The 22,803-nt window shown below is 35.4% G+C and overlaps 1 protein-coding gene and 1 long non-coding RNA gene across 3 annotated transcripts; both read right to left on the bottom strand.

Moving 5' to 3' along the window:
• Positions 1-1,937: 1,937 nt before the first annotated feature.
• LOC131994882 (uncharacterized) lies at positions 1,938-4,714 on the bottom strand. 2 transcript variants are annotated; one of them, XR_009396925.1, is made up of 5 exons: positions 3,685-4,714; positions 3,095-3,128; positions 2,788-2,821; positions 2,402-2,519; positions 1,938-2,134 (listed from the first exon to the last, which is right to left on the bottom strand). It is a non-coding gene; the product is annotated as an uncharacterized LOC131994882 (long non-coding RNA). The 2 variants fall into 2 exon arrangements; XR_009396918.1 differs by lacking the exon at positions 3,095-3,128 and having other exon boundaries at positions 1,942-2,134; positions 3,685-4,708.
• Positions 4,715-14,652: 9,938 nt separating this feature from the next.
• On the bottom strand, positions 14,653-15,888 carry LOC106089145 (small ribosomal subunit protein eS1). Its single transcript, XM_013254928.2, has 2 exons — positions 15,490-15,888; positions 14,653-15,154 (listed from the first exon to the last, which is right to left on the bottom strand). Exons 1-2 carry the CDS (start codon positions 15,828-15,830, stop codon positions 14,689-14,691), a joined length of 807 nt encoding a protein of 268 aa, XP_013110382.1. The 5' UTR covers positions 15,831-15,888; the 3' UTR covers positions 14,653-14,688.
• Positions 15,889-22,803: the final 6,915 nt, after the last annotated feature.

Consider the following 22,803-nt stretch of genomic DNA (forward strand, 5'->3'; position numbering starts at 1 on the left):
GTTTTTACAATTTACTTAAGGCTCTATTACACGGCATGTAGTTGTCTTATGACATGTCAAATTTAGCACACGTTGAGTTGTATATAAAAATTACTTTACAAAATAGCACATGCAATTTTTTTCGATTAGAGCGTTCCCCATTCCTTCTGGCAAAAACATAAAAAAATCAGCTGTTTTTGTTGTCAGTCAAATTAAAGCAACCCCAAATTAAACTGTTTTCACAAATTTATGATTTAACCTGCTTTCTCACATATTTAACAATTAGGACTCAAAAAAATCAGCTTTTGCTCAAATTTTTTTATGTCATACGAAAATATTACTATCAAGAAATTAATAAATAAATAACATACATGTGTGATAGCAAAAATGATGAATCGTATGTAAATTGACAATTTTGACAAACATTCTCAATTACATGTGAACACAAAAGGGACATGCCATAAGACATATATGCATGCCGTGTAATAGCGCCTTTAGTAGCTGAACGCTCAAAACAACGATATTAAAAGAAACAGAAAAATTTCCCCATTTCCTGGCAACGACCATCCATAATCGACCTCTTAAAATGCCAATGGGTTTTAAATAATCTAAACTAACTTTATGCTCGATAGCTTCATATTTAGAGATTGTAGAGGGAAGAACATACGGACAACGCTAAATCATCTTTGATGTTTTAAACGATCAAGAATATTTTTACCATATAGGGCCAACGGTGTAGGTATATTTTAGCTGTTTTCTAATTTAAGTCGTTTTTTGGTAACTGCCTTCGTAAAGAATTCGTACATGGCAACCAACTTTGTCATATCTGGCACTGCTGATGATGTACAGCAAATTTGCCCATGAACATATTCCATTTAGGAACAGGGGCAAACTTCTCACATATCATTAAAAGATGTCCGATTCAAGTTTCAGCTCAATGATCTCCTCAACTCCTTTTTATAGGCCGAGTCCGAACGGCGTGCCACAGTGCGACACCTCTTTAGGGAGAAGAAATTACATGGCATAGTACCTCACAAATGTACAAAGGGGATTACCACTGCGGAAAAATTTTCTGATGTTCACGCCAGAATTCGAGCCAAGGCAGACATGCTAACCTCTTCCTCCGAATGAAACTGACAAAAAATTTCTAAGTATACTAATTCTTATTTAATGGTTAAATCGAAGAGAATCGATAACGGATGCCATCATCCAAATGTGAAACTCCATCGTAATATCTCCATTACGAGGCGGGAAATTAGGCCCCTGATTTACCGATTTTACTTGCTAAAATTATTTTCGACATAGTAATTTTCGAGAAAATAACCACAAGAGAAACCAAATACTTTTATTAATAATCCTTCAATTTGTAAAACCAACCATATTTTATTTATAAATTGCATCCTATCGGATTTGGTGAGAAATATATCTCATTAGTTTATGCTTATATTATTTTATACTTTATATTATTTTACACTTTAATCCTTTATGTGCAACCGCCGCGAACTTTTGCCGTATACTCTGAATAATTTGCATATTTTTTTTACTTATCTTTTAGTATAGAGAACACCCAGGCTTATTTGCTATCTACAGCTGTCTGGAAATAAACGAACATGTAAGTATTGTATAGATACATATCTCCTAGAAAAAATCTATGACAGAGGAGGATGTAACCATCAAAAGAACATACAGCAGACACGCAAAATTTAAATGAGATATTAGCAGTTAGCCAGTGAGAATAGTAACCACTGGTGCATATAGAAAAAGTTGATAAGGATAAGCAAAACTTTTCAAATTTCACTTGGTTCAATGCCACATTGAGAATGGAAATTTTTGTCAAGCAAAAAAGATTTAGTGCTTTTTGATTTTACATGAATACATACATCTTGTTAATAAAACTTTATTAACATAATGACAATTTTTATTAGTAGTAAATAGCATTTAAAATAGTATAAATAAAATGTACATTAGTTTCGTTTGTAACAATCAATAAAAAAAACAAAATTAAGATGTTTTTTTAAATTTTTAATTCGATTGTATACAACACAAAAATGTTGAAAAATAACACTTAAAAAGTTTGAGTATCTATAAGTACTGACTGATGTCTAAGTTATTTTTGATTTTCAAAATCCATTAAATCATAAGTCCAAAATGAGATCTAAAATGGAATAGAAAAAAAATAATGATTACTTAATGTACACTACACAGAGTTAGTTGTACAATAAATGTGTCTTGAAGCGATTATATCAGAATGGATTTAGTGTCATTTAACAGTCAAATGATGGGGAATCCGAAATAAAATCATCATTAGTTATACAACCGTTACGTATTGAAGTCAAATACGTTAATAAATATATATATCTAAATAAATATGTGATATAAAAAATTTATCTCGAGCATTATAGATTATGAAATATGTACAAACCTTTATGTTGCGAACAATGAGAATATTTTTCGAAATAAAGTTAATTCATTTAAGATGGGGTAGTCTTTGGCGAATCAGTCATGAACGGGGTTTCGCCTTCTATATATCATGGGTGATGCTGCAAGGAAAATAAAAAAACAATATTAAATTATATTTTATACATCTACTAATTATCTTCAATATGTCCTATACTTATGTCTAAATCAGTATGGAATTTGTGTCATTTAACAATCAAATGATGGGGAATCCGAAGTAAGATCATCATTTTAAAATTTTGTTAGTGAAAATACTAAAGATTTTTCACCTTTCCCCTGAACAATTGCTTTTGAACAAATTTAACGAAATGAACTTAATTGTCTAAAAAATCAACTGACAGTTATACTAACATATTTTGTACATCTTTGTCGTTATGAGATGCATCTGCAAAAAAAAAAACAAAAATAAAAAAATTTTATTAGTAATGTTTTTGTTTTATCTGTAAAAATCTAATACTAACAAAGTTTCTTAAATATCAGTATGGATTTGATGTCATTTAACAGTCAAATGATGGGGAATCCGAAGTAAGATCATCATTTTAAAATATTGTTAGTGAAAAAAGCTAAATTTTATACCTTTCCTTTGCACAATTACTTTTGAACAAATTTAACGAAATGAACTTAATTGTCTAAAAAATCAACTGACAGTTATACTAACCTATTTTGTACATCTTTGTCAGAATGAGCTGCATCTGCAAAAAAAAAAAAAGGAAAAAATTCTATTAGTAATGGTTTTTGTTTTATCTGTAAAAATCTAATACTAACAAAATTTCTTAAATATAAGTATGGATTTGATGTCATTTAACAGTCAAATGATGGGAAATCCAAAATAAATTAATCATACAGTATGCTACAATCGCATAGCTTAAAACTAACATAAGTTCGTTATTTACTACATTGGCGCAGAAGACATGTAGTTAGTTATACGTAATTATTGCTTATATACATAAAATTTTTAGGCAAAAATAGAAAGATTGTTAGAAAAACCACAAAAATGTTACAAACATATACATATTCAATAAAGATATGTAATCTAAACAAAAATAATCAAAAATGGTTTTAAAAAGAAACTATACAAGGTTGGAGTGGAATAAGAATATTAATGATTATATAGATCGCTTCTAGTTTCATTTAATACGAGGCTTAGAAAGATTGATACATCGATCTAATCGTTAAGGATAAATGATACGTCAAGCATGAATATTCAAATTTTATTTTAATCGATGTTTGATGCTATCAATTATTCACCTTATTCCGGCTTTCGAAGGTGAAAATCAACAGCAGTCGTAGCCGAAGGCGAATTTCGTGGTATTCTGTGAAGTTATTGCCTTCGAATCCTTAGCAGTAGAACCATTAAAAGCAAAAATTAAAAAAGAATGACCGATCAATCAACACAAAAAACTTATGTTTATAAATGGGCAGTAGGTGTGTTCGTCTTATTTTCCAGTAAAACTTTGCAGACGAGTAAGAACATTTACTCCACTACATTTACTTCGTAAACAACCGAGTAAAAAATTTATATCATCAGATCCAATTATATATCTGATATATTTGGATCAAATTATATCTTATTAGATACAATTTGAGTTCAATTTTGTTTCGAATTTTCAACTTCTTTTACTAGGGCAGCCGCAGTATACACCGTCGGCCATATATAGTGAAAATATTCTTATCGTCTTAAAAATCAACGACGATTTAGCGATGTCCGTATGTCTGTCGGTTGTTATCACTTTTCAATTTTAAATATGAAGCTATCTAGCTGAAACATCTTTAAGATTATTTCGAAGTTGGACTCTATATGTAAGAATGTACATTGATGTAGTCTCATAACAGTCTCATACAGTCATACAAGAAACTTTTAACATCCAAAATTGTTGAAATTTAGAATCATGACTTATATTAGAAACTTCTACATCACTAGTAAATATGGTCCAAATTGGATATATAGTTGCCATAAACACCGATCTTCCGAATGAACTCCTTGAGCTTATAACATATCTATTTTTTACCCAAGTTCACTGAAATTTGAATCTGAAACTGCGATCTGTTTACAAAATTTGACCACAATTTATTTGTGGTACTATCTCATGTTAATTTTCTACCCCAGTGCATGATTAGAAGTAGGGACAATGCTCTTGTTACAACCAGGCGTAATGAAAATTCAGATCGACAGTTTTCGCTAAATTTGTCAGCAAGCAGGGTCAGCAAAAGCCTTGGAAGGTACCATCTGGTGCCAAACAAAAAAAGGACCTATGTGGACGCTTTTTGCTATACTAATCTTTTGAGGTTAGGATTTTCATGCATTAGTATTTGACAGATCACGTGGGATTTCAGACATGGTGTCAAAGAGAAAGATGCTCAGTATGCTTTGACATTTCATCATGAATAGACTTACTAACGAGCAACGCTTGCAAATCATTGAATTTTATTACCAAAATCAGTGTTCGGTTCGAAATGTCTTCATTCACCGTAACGTTGCGTCCAACAGCATCTTTGAAAAAATACGGTCCAATGATTCCACCAGCGTACAAACCACACCAAACAGTGCATTTTTCGGGATGCATGGGCAGTTCTTGAACGGCTTCTGGTTGCTCTTCACTCCAAATGCGGCAATTTTGCTTATTTACGTAGCCATTCAACCAGAAATGAGCCTCATCGCTGAACAAAATTTGTCAAAATTTGAACACATTTCGAACCGAACACTGATTTTGGTAATAAAATTCAATGATTTGCAAGCGTTGCTCGTTAGTAAGTCTATTCATGATGAAATGTCAAAGCATACTGAGCATCTTTCTCTTTGACACCATGTCTGAAATCCCACGTGATCTGTCAAATACTAATGCATGAAAATCCTAACCTCAAAAAAATCACCCTTTACTTAGTGCTTTTTAGCCTTTTGTAGTAAAGTTCACTGAAATTTGAATCTGAAACTGCGATCTGTTTACAAAATTTGACCACCATTTATTTGTGGTACTATCTCATGTTAATTTTCTACCCCAGTGCATGATAAGAAGTAGGGACAATGCTCTTGTTACAACCAGGGGTAATGAAAATTCAGATCGACAGTTTTCGCTAAATTTGTCAGCAAGCAGGGTCAGCAAAAGCCTTGGAAGGTACCATCTGGTGCCAAACAAAAAAAGGCACTATGTGGACGCTTTTTGCTATACTACTTAGTGCTTTTTAGCCTTTTGTGGTAAATGATTTTTGCTGTCCCTTTTTGTCACGTTGAGCCTTCTACTGGGCTATTTCATTTAACATAAATGTTCCCAAAAACATTCCATTAAGGAATGAGTGCAGTCCGATTAAAATTTTAGCCCAATAATCAGGGCAACTCTTTACCGAGTTCAAACGCCGTACTTCTTAATGACACCTTTTCGTAGAAAAAGTCTTAACATGTTAATTACATCACTAACGAGAGGAAAACCATTACTAAATGAAGGGAGAACCACTGCTGAAAAAATGTTTGTTGAGGTTCTACCCGGAATTTGAAATACTTGTTTAGACAGGTCAACCAAATCAACAACTGGACGATCAAGCGAAAACATTAGATGGTGAAACCCTCAAATCGTGCCCCAGTTGTGAACTTCGAGATGTCTGGCTTATTTCAAAAACAATTCTAATTCTACTTTCACTTTCTTCATTTGCCCTATTTACAATACTTGTAACGCTTTTTGCTTGTAAATTTTTGGTATCACTGTTTGACAGTCGAAATCGACTTACGAGTACGTAATATCAAAAATGTAATAGATTGTTCTTCTTCGACAATCACAATACTGTTTGTTAGTGTCGAAATTTCGGTACGCCTTCGACAAGCGAAATAAAGGGTGATTTTTTTGAGGTTAGGATTTTCATGCATTAGTATTTGACAGATCACGTGGGATTTCAGACATGGTGTCAAAGAGAAAGATTCTCAGTATGCTTTGACATTTCATCATGAATAGACTTACTAACGAGCAACGCTTGCAAATCATTGAATTTTATTACCAAAATCAGTGTTCGGTTCGAAATGTGTTCAAATTTTGACAAATTTTGTTCAGCGATGAAGCTCATTTCTGGTTGAATGGCTACGTAAATAAGCAAAATTGCCGCATTTGGAGTGAAGAGCAACCAGAAGCCGTTCAAGAACTGCCCATGCATCCCGAAAAATGCACTGTTTGGTGTGGTTTGTACGCTGGTGGAATCATTGGACCGTATTTTTTCAAAGATGCTGTTGGACGCAACGTTACGGTGAATGAACACATTTCGAACCGAACACTGATTTTGGTAATAAAATTCAATGATTTGCAAGCGTTGCTCGTTAGTAAGTCTATTCATGATGAAATGTCAAAGCATACTGAGCATCTTTCTCTGTGACACCATGTCTGAAATCCCACGTGATCTGTCAAATACTAATGCATGAAAATCCTAACCTCAAAAAAATCACCCTTTAAATGTGAATAAATGCTAATGTTTGCCCCTATTCCTTAATGGAAGGTTCATGGGCAAACTTGTGATAATGTTTATGCATCTGTTGCGACTATTCTATTCAAATTTGCTCTTTCCTTTTATTCGAGCGTACAAAATAAAAACCACTAAGAAGTAATACGCTCTTGTATTGCAAATTTGCCCATGAACATTCCACTGGGGAACTGAGGCAAACTACGCTCTTTATATTGTGTAAAAATTTTGATAATTACCTTTTAATTATGTGTAGTAAACAAATCCATCGACGAGTCCTAAAAAAATATATAAATTAATATTGTTCATGGGCAAACATTACTTATGAGACTAAAAAGAAAATCAGCAAACAAATTTGCGTTGGTAATGGGAAAATTCTCTTCACGGTTTATCAAAGCGAGCTGGGTTAGTGTTTTCATCATTTGATTGAGAATTAATAGTTTCTCGAATAAAAAGTAGTAAAGACTTGTAATTTTGTACTAACCTTGTAAATTTTATAACACCTTCTCTCCGTCCACCTGTTCCAATTCAAAAACAATGCTAATAGTAAATGGAAAGAAAAATATAAGACATTAGTTTATTGTTTAAACAATGAAGACGAGATTAAGAAAATGAAGAGAGTTTTTGGTTTTAAATGTCAGCAACATTATTTTTGCGTTGGTTATGGGAAATTTCTCTTCATGGCTTTTCAAAGCGAGCTGGGTTAATGTTTTCATCATTCTAATTTGAATAAAAATCAATAAATGTATTCAATAACAATATTTGCTTACCCTGTATTTCTTTGTTTTTTGAAATGAATAGAAAGCTTCCAACCTGTAAGTAGAAACATATAATTAGTTTAAGCCCCATTTTCATAAATTTCAATAAGTTTTTGATTCATTTTTATATTTGAAAATTCAGCTAATTATTTTGCGTTGGTAATGGGAAATTTCTCTTCATGGCTTGTCAAAGCGAGCTGGGTTAATGTTTTCATCATTTTTCAACATTGGTATGAATTAATATGTAATTGATGTAAGTAAAAATATTTTAAACTTTATTACAACTAACAGTTTTTTTTTTTTTAACTTACTTTGAATTGCACCACAAAGCTATTTTCATAAAAGAAAAATTCAATTAGGAGCCTGGAAGAAAAAAAGTATGTATAGAGTATTTAATGCACACCTTTTTAAAATTCCTTCTTTTTTTCTTAATCAAAGACAATCTTATATTTACAATTCACCTTTTTTTACTACCTAACAACATCTGTTGAAAGACGAAACAATTAAGCTTGCTATAAGAATGAGAAGTAAAAACGTGAAAAAGAATTTTGAGAACCTACCACCATAAGCGTAGAAAGGATTCTGGGGTGGACTAAGCAATAAAATTTGTAATAAAAAAAATTAAACAGTATTAAATTTTAAACAGAAAAACTTTAAACTGTGTATAGAAAAGTCGCATTAAAGCTGTTTCAATTGTAATTAATTTTTTACAATAATGTCTGTAATAGTAGGACGAAGAAAGCACTGTTCCATGAAAGGCGAGAATTGCTCCAAACTACGAAAACTAACCAAAAAAACTACGACACACTCGGGCTCAAATGTCAAACATCAACTATTTATGATTGTTGTTTTGTGATATAGCAAAGCAAATCCCACTGCGTCTTCAAAAAGATACAAAAATGGCTAAATCTGATCTAGTTGGTCCAATATTCCCAAATCATTGTTGGAAAGTAACTTATTAGCAAATCGTTCAAAAATCATGTTGTTGTTGTCGTAGCCACATTGCATGTGGAGGTAGCGATCCTCGTCAAACTCCTAAAGAAGAGTAAGCCCGTTCCAGACCTTAGGACCGATCGCTGCGGGAACGTCATGGCCATTGGTTATTTAAAGGCGCCAAAAAAAACTCGCCTAATTATATCGAGCATCATAGGCACTCTCACTGAGATTCCCCACTCGGCACCGCTGATTGGCCACCACTGCAGTTGCAGCTACTCCGTATACGAAGCATCCCACTACCGGCAACCTGTGGACACACCCGGTAGCTCTCAGCTGAGCTTCTCATGATAACAACATATGACCACCACACAGACCGGAGCTGAAAGTTCCAGCCGCCTGTGTGGTGTTAATAGTTATCCTGTGCCGACACCGGAATTATCTTAGTAATTGGCAAAGGAGTGGTTGAAGGACAATGCGGTTCAGGCTAAGTCGTACCTGCTCAGTCTCCTGACCTCAATCTCATAGAACATATATGGGTAGACATATTGAGACACGATTGAGGAATAGCTATGGAACTCAATTATGATGCCTGAAACAAAATCTGTTTGAAGAGATACCAAAAGCTCCCTGTAGAGATATATTTGGAACTCCATGCATCGTAGATTTGCAGAAGTCATCAAAACAGAAATAATTAAAGTTTTTATTAATTAATTTTCATTTTTGAGCCATTTCCTTTCAAATTTTATTTTGTATAGCATCAATTACATAATTTATTGTTATAAACTTTAGGGATTTGATTAATAATTAATCTAAAGTACAAACATCCGAATAAAACAAGCTATTTTTATGCAAGAATCTAAATTTGTTTTTTAGCTGGGCGCACTTTTTCTATTTTTCAACGCAACTGTATATACTTTATGGGATCACAGAGCAATATTTCGAGGTGTTATTAACGGAATAACTAGATAAGTATGCCTAAACTAGACAATGCGGATTATTGGCGCCGTTAAATAACCAATGGCCATACTGATCCCGCGGCGATCGGTCCCTTGGAACGGAACGAGCTTGCTCATCTGCAGGAGCTTGACGAGGATCGCCACCTCCACATGGAAATGTGGCTACAACAATTAGATTAGTTTACCTTTTGTTGTTTTTGCTGCCGCCTCAGTGTGTTGTGCACTGAGGTGGCAGCCCTTCCGGCCAATCCGTTACGTACAACCGGCTGCCATAGGATTGATTAGTTTACCTAGACTAGATTGGTATACCTAGACTAGATTGGCATACCTAGACTAAATTAGCATGCTAGACTAAATTAGTATGCTGGTGGTTGTGGTGGGTATATAAAGAGCGAGCGATATGTTAAGATTTTAAACGTTTTCGGCTCTTTTAAGATCTGAGGTTTAACTGTGGCTTTAAACCAATGTTAGGCCCATGTGCTAATGAACATAATATTTCCAAGCCCATCGCGTACACAAAAATGTCCTTTGTCCATCACTGCCTTAAACTGTTGCCACAAAAATGTATAAAAGTGTGTATGCATTTGCCCGTAACTACTTTAAACTGTTGCCAATAAGCTACAAATATTTGTTGGTTTCAATCATTTCTCTTTATAGCAAACTTATGTTTTTTAATGTCTTAAAAAAATTTATTGACACAGTTTTTGTATTTACCTTTTTTAGGATAATGCTTATTATGCCTCATATCCAAATGGTTCGCATGTAATGCATCTAAAAATGGAAGAGCATCGAAGGCATCGGTTAGGTTTGTCATTTAAAAATTTATGAATAATTAATTATATACGTTAAAAGTACATCTTTTTTAATCAGCAATATTATAATGCGTTGGAAATGGGAAATTTTTCTTCATGGTTACTCAAAGCGAGCTGGGTTAAAGTTTTCATCATGTTTAAAAATAAGTATGTATGTACCTGCAGTACTGGACAAAACATTTGCACTCAAATATCGCATTTTAAAACAAAATAATACTTTATATTCCGTTCTGCTCCTGATTTCGCTTTCGCGCGAAAGAAGTGTGAACGTTTAATTATTATAACTGCAATAACACACATTAAATAAACTTGAAGTTTAGCAACAACGCCTACCCTTATACTTCAAATTCATGATGTAAGGCGGTTAAGGCCTACCGAAGTTTATTCGGATTAGTGGAAATAGACTGCACTCGGTTATTTTCTACTGATAACCTTAAAAAAGGAAGCCGATTAAGAAAGCAAAATTTTTTTCAGCCTAGATAAAAAGGATGAAATATCTGTATAAGCCATAATTTGGTTGCAAAGTGTTTATATATTACCGCCGCAGCGCAGAGATTAGCATGTCCGCATATGACTATGAACGCCTGGGTTCCAATGCGGGTATCCCCTACCAATGCTGGCAAAATTTGTGAGGTACTGTCCCATGTTTAAACTTTTCCCCAAAGAGGTAGCACACTGCGGCACTCCGTTCGGACTCGGCTATAAAAACGAGGCCTCTTATCATTGAGCTAATCTTGCCCCTTTTCTTTAATGGAATGTTCCTGGGCTAAATGCATTTACATTTATATCTCTCTCTCTCTCTCTCTCTCTCTCTGATACGCTTTAAAAACGATGGTTTCCTATTTCTAATAATATTTGATATTATTACACTATTAAGAGTTTATTCTTAAGTTTTGTCCAGCACTCCATGTTGTCAATGTTATTTTACCAAGTTCTAGTTTTAGTAAATTACCTTTGTAGCAATGTTATACATCATACATGTGTGTACATCCACCGAACCTAAAAAATAAACAAAAATTTCATTATGGTATTTTGTTTTATTATGTTATTTTAAATAGGAAAATAAAAAAAAAAATATTTGTCAGCAATTTTAATTTGCGTTGGTTTAAGAACAAATTATCTTCATGGTGACTCAAAGCGAGCTGGGTTACTGTTTTCATCATAAATATTTTAGCAAACAAGCAAAGACGGGAAAATAATGGTCAATACTTTATATAATTACCTCAAATTTATGCATCGCCTTTTCCTGCTGAATCCTCATGGTTACCAACACATTGCAGATATATCTGAAATATATAACAAACCGTTAGTAATCCTGTAAAATTCTGTGCTAAATACATATTTTTATAAAATGTTTTATTATCAGTTCTACTATCTAGTTTGAATTAGCTCACATTATCTTTTTCAAGATTCCAAATATAACATCACATTAAAAAAAATGTTAAGACAATTGTTATGGAGTATAGAGATCGCTGTAAGAAAAATTCTAAAGCTAAAGATTTCCTAACAAAAATAAAAGTTTTTCACCAGAAGGTATTTTATTTTTAATTTAATTTAGATTTTTTAACTACGTGATAAACAATTCTTCTTAAGGACTACCATTAACATGTTCGAAAGTCATAAATAGGATTCTTCGTTTGGCGTCTAAATAGCCACAAACAACTTAAATAAAAAAAAGCTAATATACTTTCCATACTCCATAAATTTAGGTCAAGTACAATATTGCAAAAAAATTACCTCAATAAATTCCGTTTTACAACTGCAACGATCAATTCTAAAATTATAAAAAAAATATTGAAAATATTTGAAAGTTTAAAAAATTAAGCATAGAAGAATTTTTATTTCAGATTGGTATTATCATCAAGTCTTTTCAAGAGTAACAAATAAAATAAAAATAGACATCATAGTGTACCAGCTTGAAATTCTTATCGTTTTTAATTTAGATCTTACCTTTTAGTTATTTAATATAAAAATCATCAATATTCCGCAACTGAAATAGAAACAGAAAACTGTTTTAATAGCTAAACAACTTTTATAAGACCGCGACTTTATTTTAATGAAATCAGTTTGGTATTTTCATCAAGTTACTTCAAGAGTAGCAAATAATATAAAAAATCAACATCATAGTTTTAGGCTATATAAATTAATAAATAAATATGAGATATACGTTTACAATAATTCAATTAGGTGTAGTATTCATTGCAAATTGCCCATGAACATTATATTAAGCAACATATATGCACCAATAAAATAAATTTAAATACCTAGAGGGTATGTTAAAATTCTTACCATTTAATGACCGATTGTTCACTTGGGGTTTTTTCATATCAGCCATCTAAAAAAAAAAAAAAAATTTAATAAGTTTTTTTTGGCACTGTATTACGTTTATTTTGAGTTATTAAACATATAGTCAGATCGGTATTATCATCAGGTTACTTCAAGAGTAGCAAATAATAAAAAATATACATCATGTTAACATTATGTTAATATGCATCGAAATTTCGATGTTTTATATTTAAATGAAATCTATGGCGAAAGGCAGGAAGCTAGCACGGTCGATTTTTTATGTGAATTCAGTAAGGCTTAAAATTCACTCAATAGAAAACAAAAATTCACAAACAATAAACAAAAAAATACCCAAGCAATATTATACTTAGGACTACATTAAAATTTAGCCAAGTCTACCATCGCCTCGATATCAATGAACAATACGACCAGGAACATACGTTGCCTGCGCAACTGTCAGCCAGCCACACTCACCCTATTTAGAACCACATACCTCTGGACGCACCCCATCTTAGTCGTAGAGTTCCTGGATATGGATACTCAACAAATTCAAGCACATGAAATATATAACACAACAACAAAACCTAAAAAGTAACCTCGAAAAAAATCTAATTCAGGAATTCTGTGCTACTAACAAAATCCTCGATTCTTTTATGCCATGCCCCAAATCGGTTCAGGTCTGGTATTGTGTCCCTACCCAAGTGCCGGAGTCTGTTAGCCTCGAAAGTCAGGCAATGGCATAGGAAATGCTTCAACGTCTCATCTTTCCCACATCTTATCACTTGCCGCACCTATTTTGCATAAGTGAGCTGTACTGACCTTCTTCTTACTTCCTTTCGGTAATAGCCTTGACTTCACACGATCCGCATCTACTTTTCGCTGTTCCAATTTTACATGCGCGTTCGTTGCCCACGCCCATAACTCGGTCGACCCAAAACGCTTCTGGACAACCAAGTTTATTGACGACAGTCATCTGGCCTTCACAGTCATTCCCCCTTTAACAAAGCGGATAGTGCCATCTTCAGAGTATACGTTAATCTGCTTCTTACACTTCAAGACCGTTCGTGACCTTACCGTCCTGGATATTATTGTCCTAATAAATGCAAAACCTTATAATTGAAAATCAAGCAATGCATTTACATATAGGTATGCGAGCTATATCTAAATCTGAGCCGATTTCTTCCCACTTCAATTAGATTTTTTTCTACGCCAAACAAAATTTAAAACTTTTGTAGGTTAGAATATTGCGAACAATAAATACATTAGCATGGACAGACAGGTAGGGGTTGAGTTTAAAATTGAGCGTCCGAACGACATTCTATGTGAGCTAGATTAAGGTATGAAGTACTCCCAGGGAACAGCTCGTTCCTGTATATCATGTATTTTTACAATACTAATACTATTTAAATTGAAATGCGAAAACAATATCAACAAAATAAAACTTACCTATAAAAGAAATCATTTGCACTTCGTTTGTTTTCTGGAAATCCCTTTAAAAGGCGTTCATACCAGAGCCAATACCTACAAAAGAAAATAAAAGAAATTCCTAAGTGATTTAGTTTGGAACAAAATATTTACTAAAGATGAAATGTGATGAAAAATCAGTAGAAATTTGTCACTCATAAAATATATCAGCGACGAAAAATAATTAAACATCATGCCTATGAAAAAGAAATATTCTAGTATGTACATATTTTTATTCTTTGCTTGCTTACTTACCTCCAACGTCGGCACGTCAGTTTTCCACAAAGTGATGAGCTCAACTGAATACCTATGAGAGAAAAGAAAGAAACAAACTTCCCCTGCCTAGAAAATATACGGTACGCTCACAAACATTCCACCCCTATTTTATCTTTCCAACCTATCTCTGGCCGACAGTCAAACGTGTGAACTAAGCAACAATGTGTGTAGTAAAGTAACCAAAAAAATGCATCGTTTTTTCTTTCACTCAAAACTTTACAAAAAGTTTTGCTCTTCTTTTTCTTTCAATTTAGAAAACATTTTCTACATCATTAAAAAAACGAATGTGTCTTCCAGGTATTTTTCATATATATAGATTAAAAATGCTTAAACAGACTCTTGTACAGGGGGTTCATAACCCTCGGGTCTGTCAATAACAGCACCTTCAGCAGAGACAACGGCTTCGGTACTCTTGCTGCCACCATCACCGTGCAATTCCAACAATTTGGACAAATCGAAACGGGGCTTCTTCAATACCTTTACTTTGCGGATGTACACATCATGCAAAGGATAGATGCGTTGGCACTTCTTCTCAATATCCTTGGCAATGGAGTCCAAAGCTAATTTGCCAACCAATTGCTTCAAGTCAGACTTGGTGACTTCATCGGTGATGATTTCGTGCATTTTAACGCGAATCTTGCGAACCTGCGAGTGTTGGGCATAGCAGGTCTTGCGTTGTGATTGTTGATCCTTGGCTGTGAAACCAATGCAGAAGACGCGGAGCAAGTAACCATCGGTGGTTTTAGCCTCAACAATGCCTTCGATGAGGGTTTGCCATTTCTTGACCATGGATCTGGAAATAGTTGACAAAAGTAACATGCATCAGAAAACGAAGTCACACTCGATGTGGTCTTTTAAGTATACAAATACATACAACACATAAACAAATCGATATGACTGTCCTAACAAACACACACATGCACACATCTTTCATGCAAATATGCATAGAATTTTGTAATCTTGGGCATTTGGCGAAATGTTTTTTTTTAGCTTGTGCTAATGTTTACAGTTCTTGGCCATTTAAATTACATCGATTTTTTTCCATGGGAGCGTCACTTTCATTCACTTACAACATTGTTAGTTTAAATCAGTACACGAACACCACGTTTCTTGTTTTCACTTGCTCACCTATATTTATCGGTGGTCAAATCCATACCGTGGAAGTTGCATAAAATGTTACGATCTTGAACATCTTCAGCGATGAGACGGAATTTGCGGAAAGAACGTTCCGAATCGTTGTCCTTTTGCAGATCGCCCAAAGCGACTTCAAAGACACGGCCCTTCAAGTAGTCAGAAGCGATTCTTTGGCCTTGTGTACGATTGACCAAGGTTTTGCCAATTTGGCGAACAACAAACATGTTAGGAGCTTTGACATCGTACCAATCTTTGCGTGAAAAAGGATCGACGACCTTCTTTTTGCCACCTTTTTTGCCTCCTTTAGAAAGACCCTTATTTTTACCGACCGCCATCTTCAAAGTTCAAAGCGGAAAAAGACCGAATCACGTTGATTGCGTTATGAGAAAGAAAGGAAATCGAAAAACAGCGACTGAACAGTAATTCTTCGTTCAACTTGACAGTGTTCATTACTCATTCACGAAGTGTGGCAGCACCATAATGATAATAGAATATAGAAACCAATAATAAACCTTAGAAAACATATTACAAAATCTTTTTATGTATCTGAATGACACCATCATATAAATGAATAAACCAAGCGTCGGGATCTGCTTCGAATTTCAGACTTTCATCTCTTCGAAATTAACAGTATGGTAACCTAGAAACTTTAACTTGAGAAAGGTTTAATAACACTTCCTAAAATATTTGAAAATTGCAACTCTGAAAATCAATGCCGCTTACTCTTTTAAGGGCAGTATCATAGTTGATTCTAATGGAATTTTCCAATATTCCAATAGAATCAAATCTCACTAGAACGAAAAATGCTTTGTTAGGATTTTATATTTTTTTCACATTTTGTTCCTTTTTTCACATTTTAAGGCTGGCACTATATTAATTTTTTGCGAAATTTTTCGCCGATTACTTTTTCGGGGTAGTTCGCAAAAAAAAATAATTTTTTTTAGGGTTCAGGCCCGTGGACGCCCCTAGGGACAAAAAACCCCCTTGGGGGGATGTAGGTAATATGGTTATTAAATGAAAGGTATTGATTAGTAGATTACGAATATGCAATCGGAAAGTTGAAAATCATAGCAACTCAAGCAAAGAAAAATGGCGCGAACTAGTAACATACTCAAAATCATAGTTGCACTAAATACTGATTTTGACAGATAGTGCGCTCGTTTTTTGTTGTTGACCAACTGCTACTACCTTTTAAATTTGTCATGGCAAATTCCCACTAGACAGTAAAATTTCTGGACACTTCCTAATTGACATTCTAGTTTTTCTTTGCATTAGCAGGTGTAGCAACCACAAGATCAACCGACTTATGATTATAAACGCGTAAATTAATAAAAAAGGAACAAAATGTGAAAAGTTTAAAATCCAAACCAAGCATTTGACGTTCTAGTGGGATTGTGGATACAACTCTGGAGTTTTACAATTCCATCAGCAAGTGAGCCAACCTTCTTAATTCAACCATGGCTAATGAATTGACCTTGTATAAATTTGCCTAGGCCTAGCCCAAGGCGGATTTAAAAAGGTGGCCTCACGCGAACAGCTGTTAACAACCCACCAGGTTTGACGGCATTAAGATGTTAGATTTTTGTTTGCATTCTCCTTGTTGTCATCTTCTTTCTCGCATATTCTCAGCTCATGTGCACACACGTATACACACACGCACACAAAACTCTTTGTGTGTCGTCGTCGATCAGCTTGATGGCAAGATGGCGGATTGCACCATATGATTTGTGGTTGTTGCACAAATGAGACCACCTTTGATTGTTTTGTCATGGGCCTAGTCTAGGCAAATTTATACGATGTAGAGTCATTAGCCCAACAACAACAAATTCAACTATACAACCCTGTGGAGATGGTGGGTAAAGAACAAAGTGGAAATAAGTCGTCCGCGTTTGAACAGACGGAAACAGCACGTACGTTACCTGGACACACGGAGCAACAGCGAGAGCTGTTGACGTTGTTTAGCGTTCGACGCCATCAATACAACTTCCAAAAGATGCACAAAATCATGTGTATGCCATGGGAGTAGCGTAATTATGTACACATCAAGTAAAAGCGTGCTATGTTCGGCCGGGCCGAATCTTATATACCCTCCACCATGGATCGCATTTGTCGAGTTCTTTTCCCGGCATCTCTTCTTAGGCAAAACAGGATATAAGAAAAGATTTCCTCTGCTATTAGAGCGATATCAAGATATGGTCCGGTTTGGACCACAATTAAATTATATGTTGGAGACCTGTGTCAAATGTCAGCCAATTCGAAAAAAAATTGCGCCCTTTGGGGGCTCAAGAAGTAAAATAGAGAGATAGATTTATATGGGAGATGTATCGGGCTATAGACCGATTCAGACCATAATAAACACGTATGCTTATGGTCATGAGAGGATCCGTCGTACAAAATTTAAAGCAAATCGGATAATAATTGCGACCTCTAGAGGCTCAAGAAGTCAAGATCCCAGATCGGTTTATATGGCAGCTATATCGGGTTATGAACCGATTTGAACCTTATTTGACACAGTTGTTGAAAGTAAGAATAAAATACGTCATGCGAAATATCAGCCAAATCGAATAGGAATTGCGTCCTCTAGAAGCTGAAGAAGTCAAGTCCCTAGATCTGTTTATATGACAGCTACATATATCAGGCTATTTACCGATTTGAACCACGCTTGGCACAGTTGTTGGATATCAGAACAAAACACGTCGCGACAAAATTCATTCAAATCGGATAAGAATTGCGCACTCTAGAGGCTCAAGAAGTCAAGACCCAAGATCGGTTTATATGACAGCTATATCAGGTAGTGGACCGATTTGAATCAAACTTGGCACAGTTGTTGAATATCATAAAAAAACACGTCGTGAAAAATTTCATTCCAATCGGATAAGAATTGCGCACTCTAGAGGCTCAAGAAGTCAAGACCCAAGATCGGTTTATATGGCAGCTATATCAGGTTATGGACCGATTTGAACCATACTTAGCACAGTTGTTGGATATCATAACAAAACACGTCTTGCCAAAATTCATTCAAATCGGATAAGAATTGCGCCCTCTAGAGGCTCAAGAAATCAAAACCCAAGATCGGTTTATATGGCAGCTATTGTATATCAGGTTATGAACCGATTTGAACCATACTTGGCACAGTTGTTGGATATCATTACAAAACACGTCGTGACAAAATTCATTCAAATCGGATAAGAATTGCGCCCCCTAGAGGCTCAAGAAGTCAAGACCCTCTAGAGGCTCAAGAAGCCAAGACCCAATATCGGTTTATATGGCAGCTATATCAGGTTATTTACCGACTTGAACCACGCTTGCCACAGTTGTTGGATATCATAACAAAACACGTCGTGCAAAATTTCATTCCAATCGGATAAGAATTGCGCCCCCTAGAGGCTCACGAAGTCAAGACCCAAGATCGGTTTATATGAGAGCTATATCAGGTTATGGACCGATTTGAACCATACGTGGCACAGTTGTTGGATATCATAACAAAACACGTCGTGCACAGTTTCATTCCAATCGGATAAGAATTGCGCACTCTAGAGGCTCAAGAAGTCAAGACCCAAAATCGGTTATATCAAAACATGGACCGATATGGTCCATTTACAATACCAACTGACCTACACTAATAAGAAGTATTTGTGCAAAATTTCAAGCGGCTAACTTTACTCCTTCGGAAGTTAGCATGCTTTCGACAGACAGACGGACATGGCTAGTTCGACATAAAATGTCAATGTCCACGTTTACATTGAAATTTTTATGATTGGGGATTTAAGTGACATACACATGCCCTGACATACAAATGACTTTCTCACTCCCTCCCAGAATTGTCACTTTTTAGGCTCTTTTGTATGATAGTTTGTAGAGATTTCATGATTTAGAACAACAAAATACATTACTATCGAAATTCTATCATTCATGTTTCGCTAATTAGTTTCTCATAATCAACTGTTATTGTTACAAATATAAAAATAGATTTTTTGTTGTTGTTTTGGACTTTAACTCAAAAAACCCCACACAAGAGAATGTATGTTTACTTAGCCTTCTGTAATGAAGAAAGGCCGGTAGCACAGAGGGATAGTATACGCCTAACAATCGTAAGGTTGGCTGTTCAAATCCCAGTCAGGGAAATCATTGCAAATAAAATCTTCGATTATTAATCTTGATTTGGAAAAGAAATAAATTAGAAAGAGAAATAAAAATAAGCCTCATTCTAAAAGGTAAAAAGAAACATTAGGGAAAAAATTTTTTATTAATGTCGTTGATAATCGAATTTTAAACTTTTTTAGTCCCTATTTAGTCACTCATGGCTATACATCGCCAAGTGGCACGTTTTCTCCCGTACCGAGACACTAATTAGAGTAAAAAATGATATCACCTGAGATTGTTTTCAACTTCCTTGAGTGCAGATTTAGTGACTCGCACGATAGAAAATGTTTGCAGGGTGCGTACACAAGAATGTGCATATCACACACTTCCATACACAATTCTTGAAAACAGTTGCATGTTTTGGTGCTTTTATCGATTATTCAGCCATGATTTATTTGGGATTTAAAAATAAATGCTGCAAAAATGGGATTTATTTTTGTATTATAAAACCTGCAAACACACAGGATTTAGCACTTAAATTTCGAAAAGGCCATGAATCCGGATTTAGTGGCCAATGTAAACGCACTTTAAGGCATATAAAAATATTACATTGATAATACAACCTGAGTAATTCTTAAGGTCTAGTTAAATCTAAATATAAAATAAAAAAAATATAAACTTCTCTTTAGCCTTATTGTAGGCGTTGAGTGGAGCGGACGTGTTTTTATTTCGCTCCTCAAAGTAAAAATATCCGTATCTCGGAATAGGTACTACTTTTTACGAAAAATTTTAAAGCCTTTTTGGAGTAGGCAAGAAATGGACTCCAAAGACCAAATAGCTGCGGTGGTGGCATAGCGTGTTTTTCTCCACTCCTATAGGTGTGGGTGCTTTGGTACCTGTAGTCGAGAATAATGCTTAAGCACACAACTAGTCGTCAGACTAATTAATGAGGAAGAGACTGATAAACCAGAGGGATGCACAGTTCATCCCTAGCCTTTAAGTAAAGGTGGTGTTTCCGACTCGGATTCATACAAGGACGGTGTCAATGAAACAGTCATCGCAGCCGAATCGAGGGATGAGGACAGCGAGATGACAGCAGAAGTGAACGATGGCTTTGCTAAGCTCACAAGTAGACCGAGAAAGCGATCCGGGACGTGACGAAGGAGTATGTACCGGCAGCGCAACCGGGCGAAAGTGCAGGATGCTGAAAGGGATACAACTGACATTCCAAGCATTTCTACGGAAGCTGGAAAAAGAATCAGATTTCCCGAAGAGCATAACACTGCTAAAATGCAGAAAGAAAAAGAGAACGAGAATGGAGAAGAAAAAGAGCTCCCCGCTTTCAAGTACTCTGGGAAAGCCAAACCAGCCATCCCGCAATGGAGACTCCAGACAGTGTCCTGCGGAGTTAGACAAATTCGGAGCAGGAACGAAGGAATCACGCACGGCCACTGATTCTTCATGGAGAACTGTGACTTCCAAAAGGAGGCCACAGCCATCACGGAAGGGGAAGATGGTCGCTGAGAATGGTAAGGAGCCGCCCTCTTACGCCAGAGAGGCAAGGAAGCACAACAGAGATGAGCTGACTTATGCAGTCATCAATATCGGCTGGTTAACGATCGGATTTTCGAACATGTGTGGAACTCTGCAGAGGGTCCACCTATACAAATGATGAGTTGCGAGTATAGAGGAGACGTCTTTACAATGCGTTTTGAGTCGGCGAAATGTATTGATGCCGTCAAACAGCTCGTCAGAGGTATCCACGCTCCCTGGGAGAGCGCAAAGCTCGACCTGATGAGAGAGATGGATATCCCCCAGCTCACAAAGGCGACGGTCTTCATCAAGGGACGGGGCAGTAAATTTTTCTTTATTTAAGTCTTTTTTTTATTTAAGTCTATAGATAATAAATACCCTTACAGACTAATAACAATATATTTACAAATGCATTAACCTAAGAATTTAAAAATAATATAATTTTCCTTTTTAAACTTCTTAGATAGACCTATTATATCTTTCAGTTGATTAAATTGATAACATAGGTGCCGAAAAGGATCATTATTGGCATAGTTGGTTTTATAATAAGAAATTTTCAAAAGATCAAAATATCTGGTAGGTCTGATAGGAACGTTAAAGAAAATTCGACTCAAAAGAAAGCAGGAATCTATTTGACCATGAATTCATTTAGTCAAAACGTAATGTTTAGCATGATTCTACGACTTTTTAATGTAGGAAGCTTTATAAGATTTAATCGGTACTCATACGAAGGTAATGAACTTCTGTTCCACCCATTTCGACGGAGACAAAATAGTAGAAATTGTTTTTGAACTGATTCTATCGAGTCAGAATGAATATTGTAGTACGGATCCCATACCACTGAACCGTACTCGAGGTTACTTCTAACTAGCGACGTTTATAAGTTTTTCGTCGCAGAGAAATCATTAAGTTCTTTACTCCAGCGTTTCATGAAGCCAAGAGCACTACGTGCTTTGTTTACAACCATTGAGATGTGTTGACGGAAGTTTTAGGGTTGATCTAGAAGAAATCCAAGATCTTTAAAGCTATAGACTACTTCAAGTTGATTGGAACCCAAAAAGTAGCTAGTTTTTTCTAGAGGTTATTCTTGAAAATGATAAGTGTTTGCATTTGGAAATATTAAGACTTAGACTTGGATTAGCAAAGATCCTAATACTAAAATATCAGGCAGTGCAGTGGCGAGAAACCCAACGACAAACAGGTACCCGACGATGGAACCATCAACGACTTTCTCGAGATAAGCAAGACTAGGATGGATAAAGATCCTAATGCTGAAACACCAGGGAGTGAAGTAACAGAGAACCCAATGTCGCCTTACGCATAGGGAGTAGACGATGAGACCACAACCTACTCCCAAGAAGCCCATTTACTCAAGATTTGGAAGACTAAGATAGGCAAAGATCATAGTATTGAAACACCAGGCAGTACAGAGAATGGAAACTCAATACAGCCTAACGAATAGGGACCCGACGATGGAATCATTACCGACTTTATAAGATTCGGAAGACCAGGATAGGCAAAAAACCTAATGCGATGAAATCCGGCAGTGCAGTGACAGGAAAGTAAATCCAGTCTAAAGAACACGGAGCAGACGATGAGATCATCACCTACTCCCAAGATGCCCATTTACTGGAGGACAAATGATTGAGGTAATCCAGATAAACCTCCACCGGAGCGAGACGACTACACACG

This window comes from Stomoxys calcitrans, chromosome 1 (assembly GCF_963082655.1).
Source record: "Stomoxys calcitrans chromosome 1, idStoCalc2.1, whole genome shotgun sequence".
In the NCBI taxonomy this organism is placed as follows: Eukaryota; Metazoa; Arthropoda; class Insecta; order Diptera; family Muscidae; genus Stomoxys; species Stomoxys calcitrans.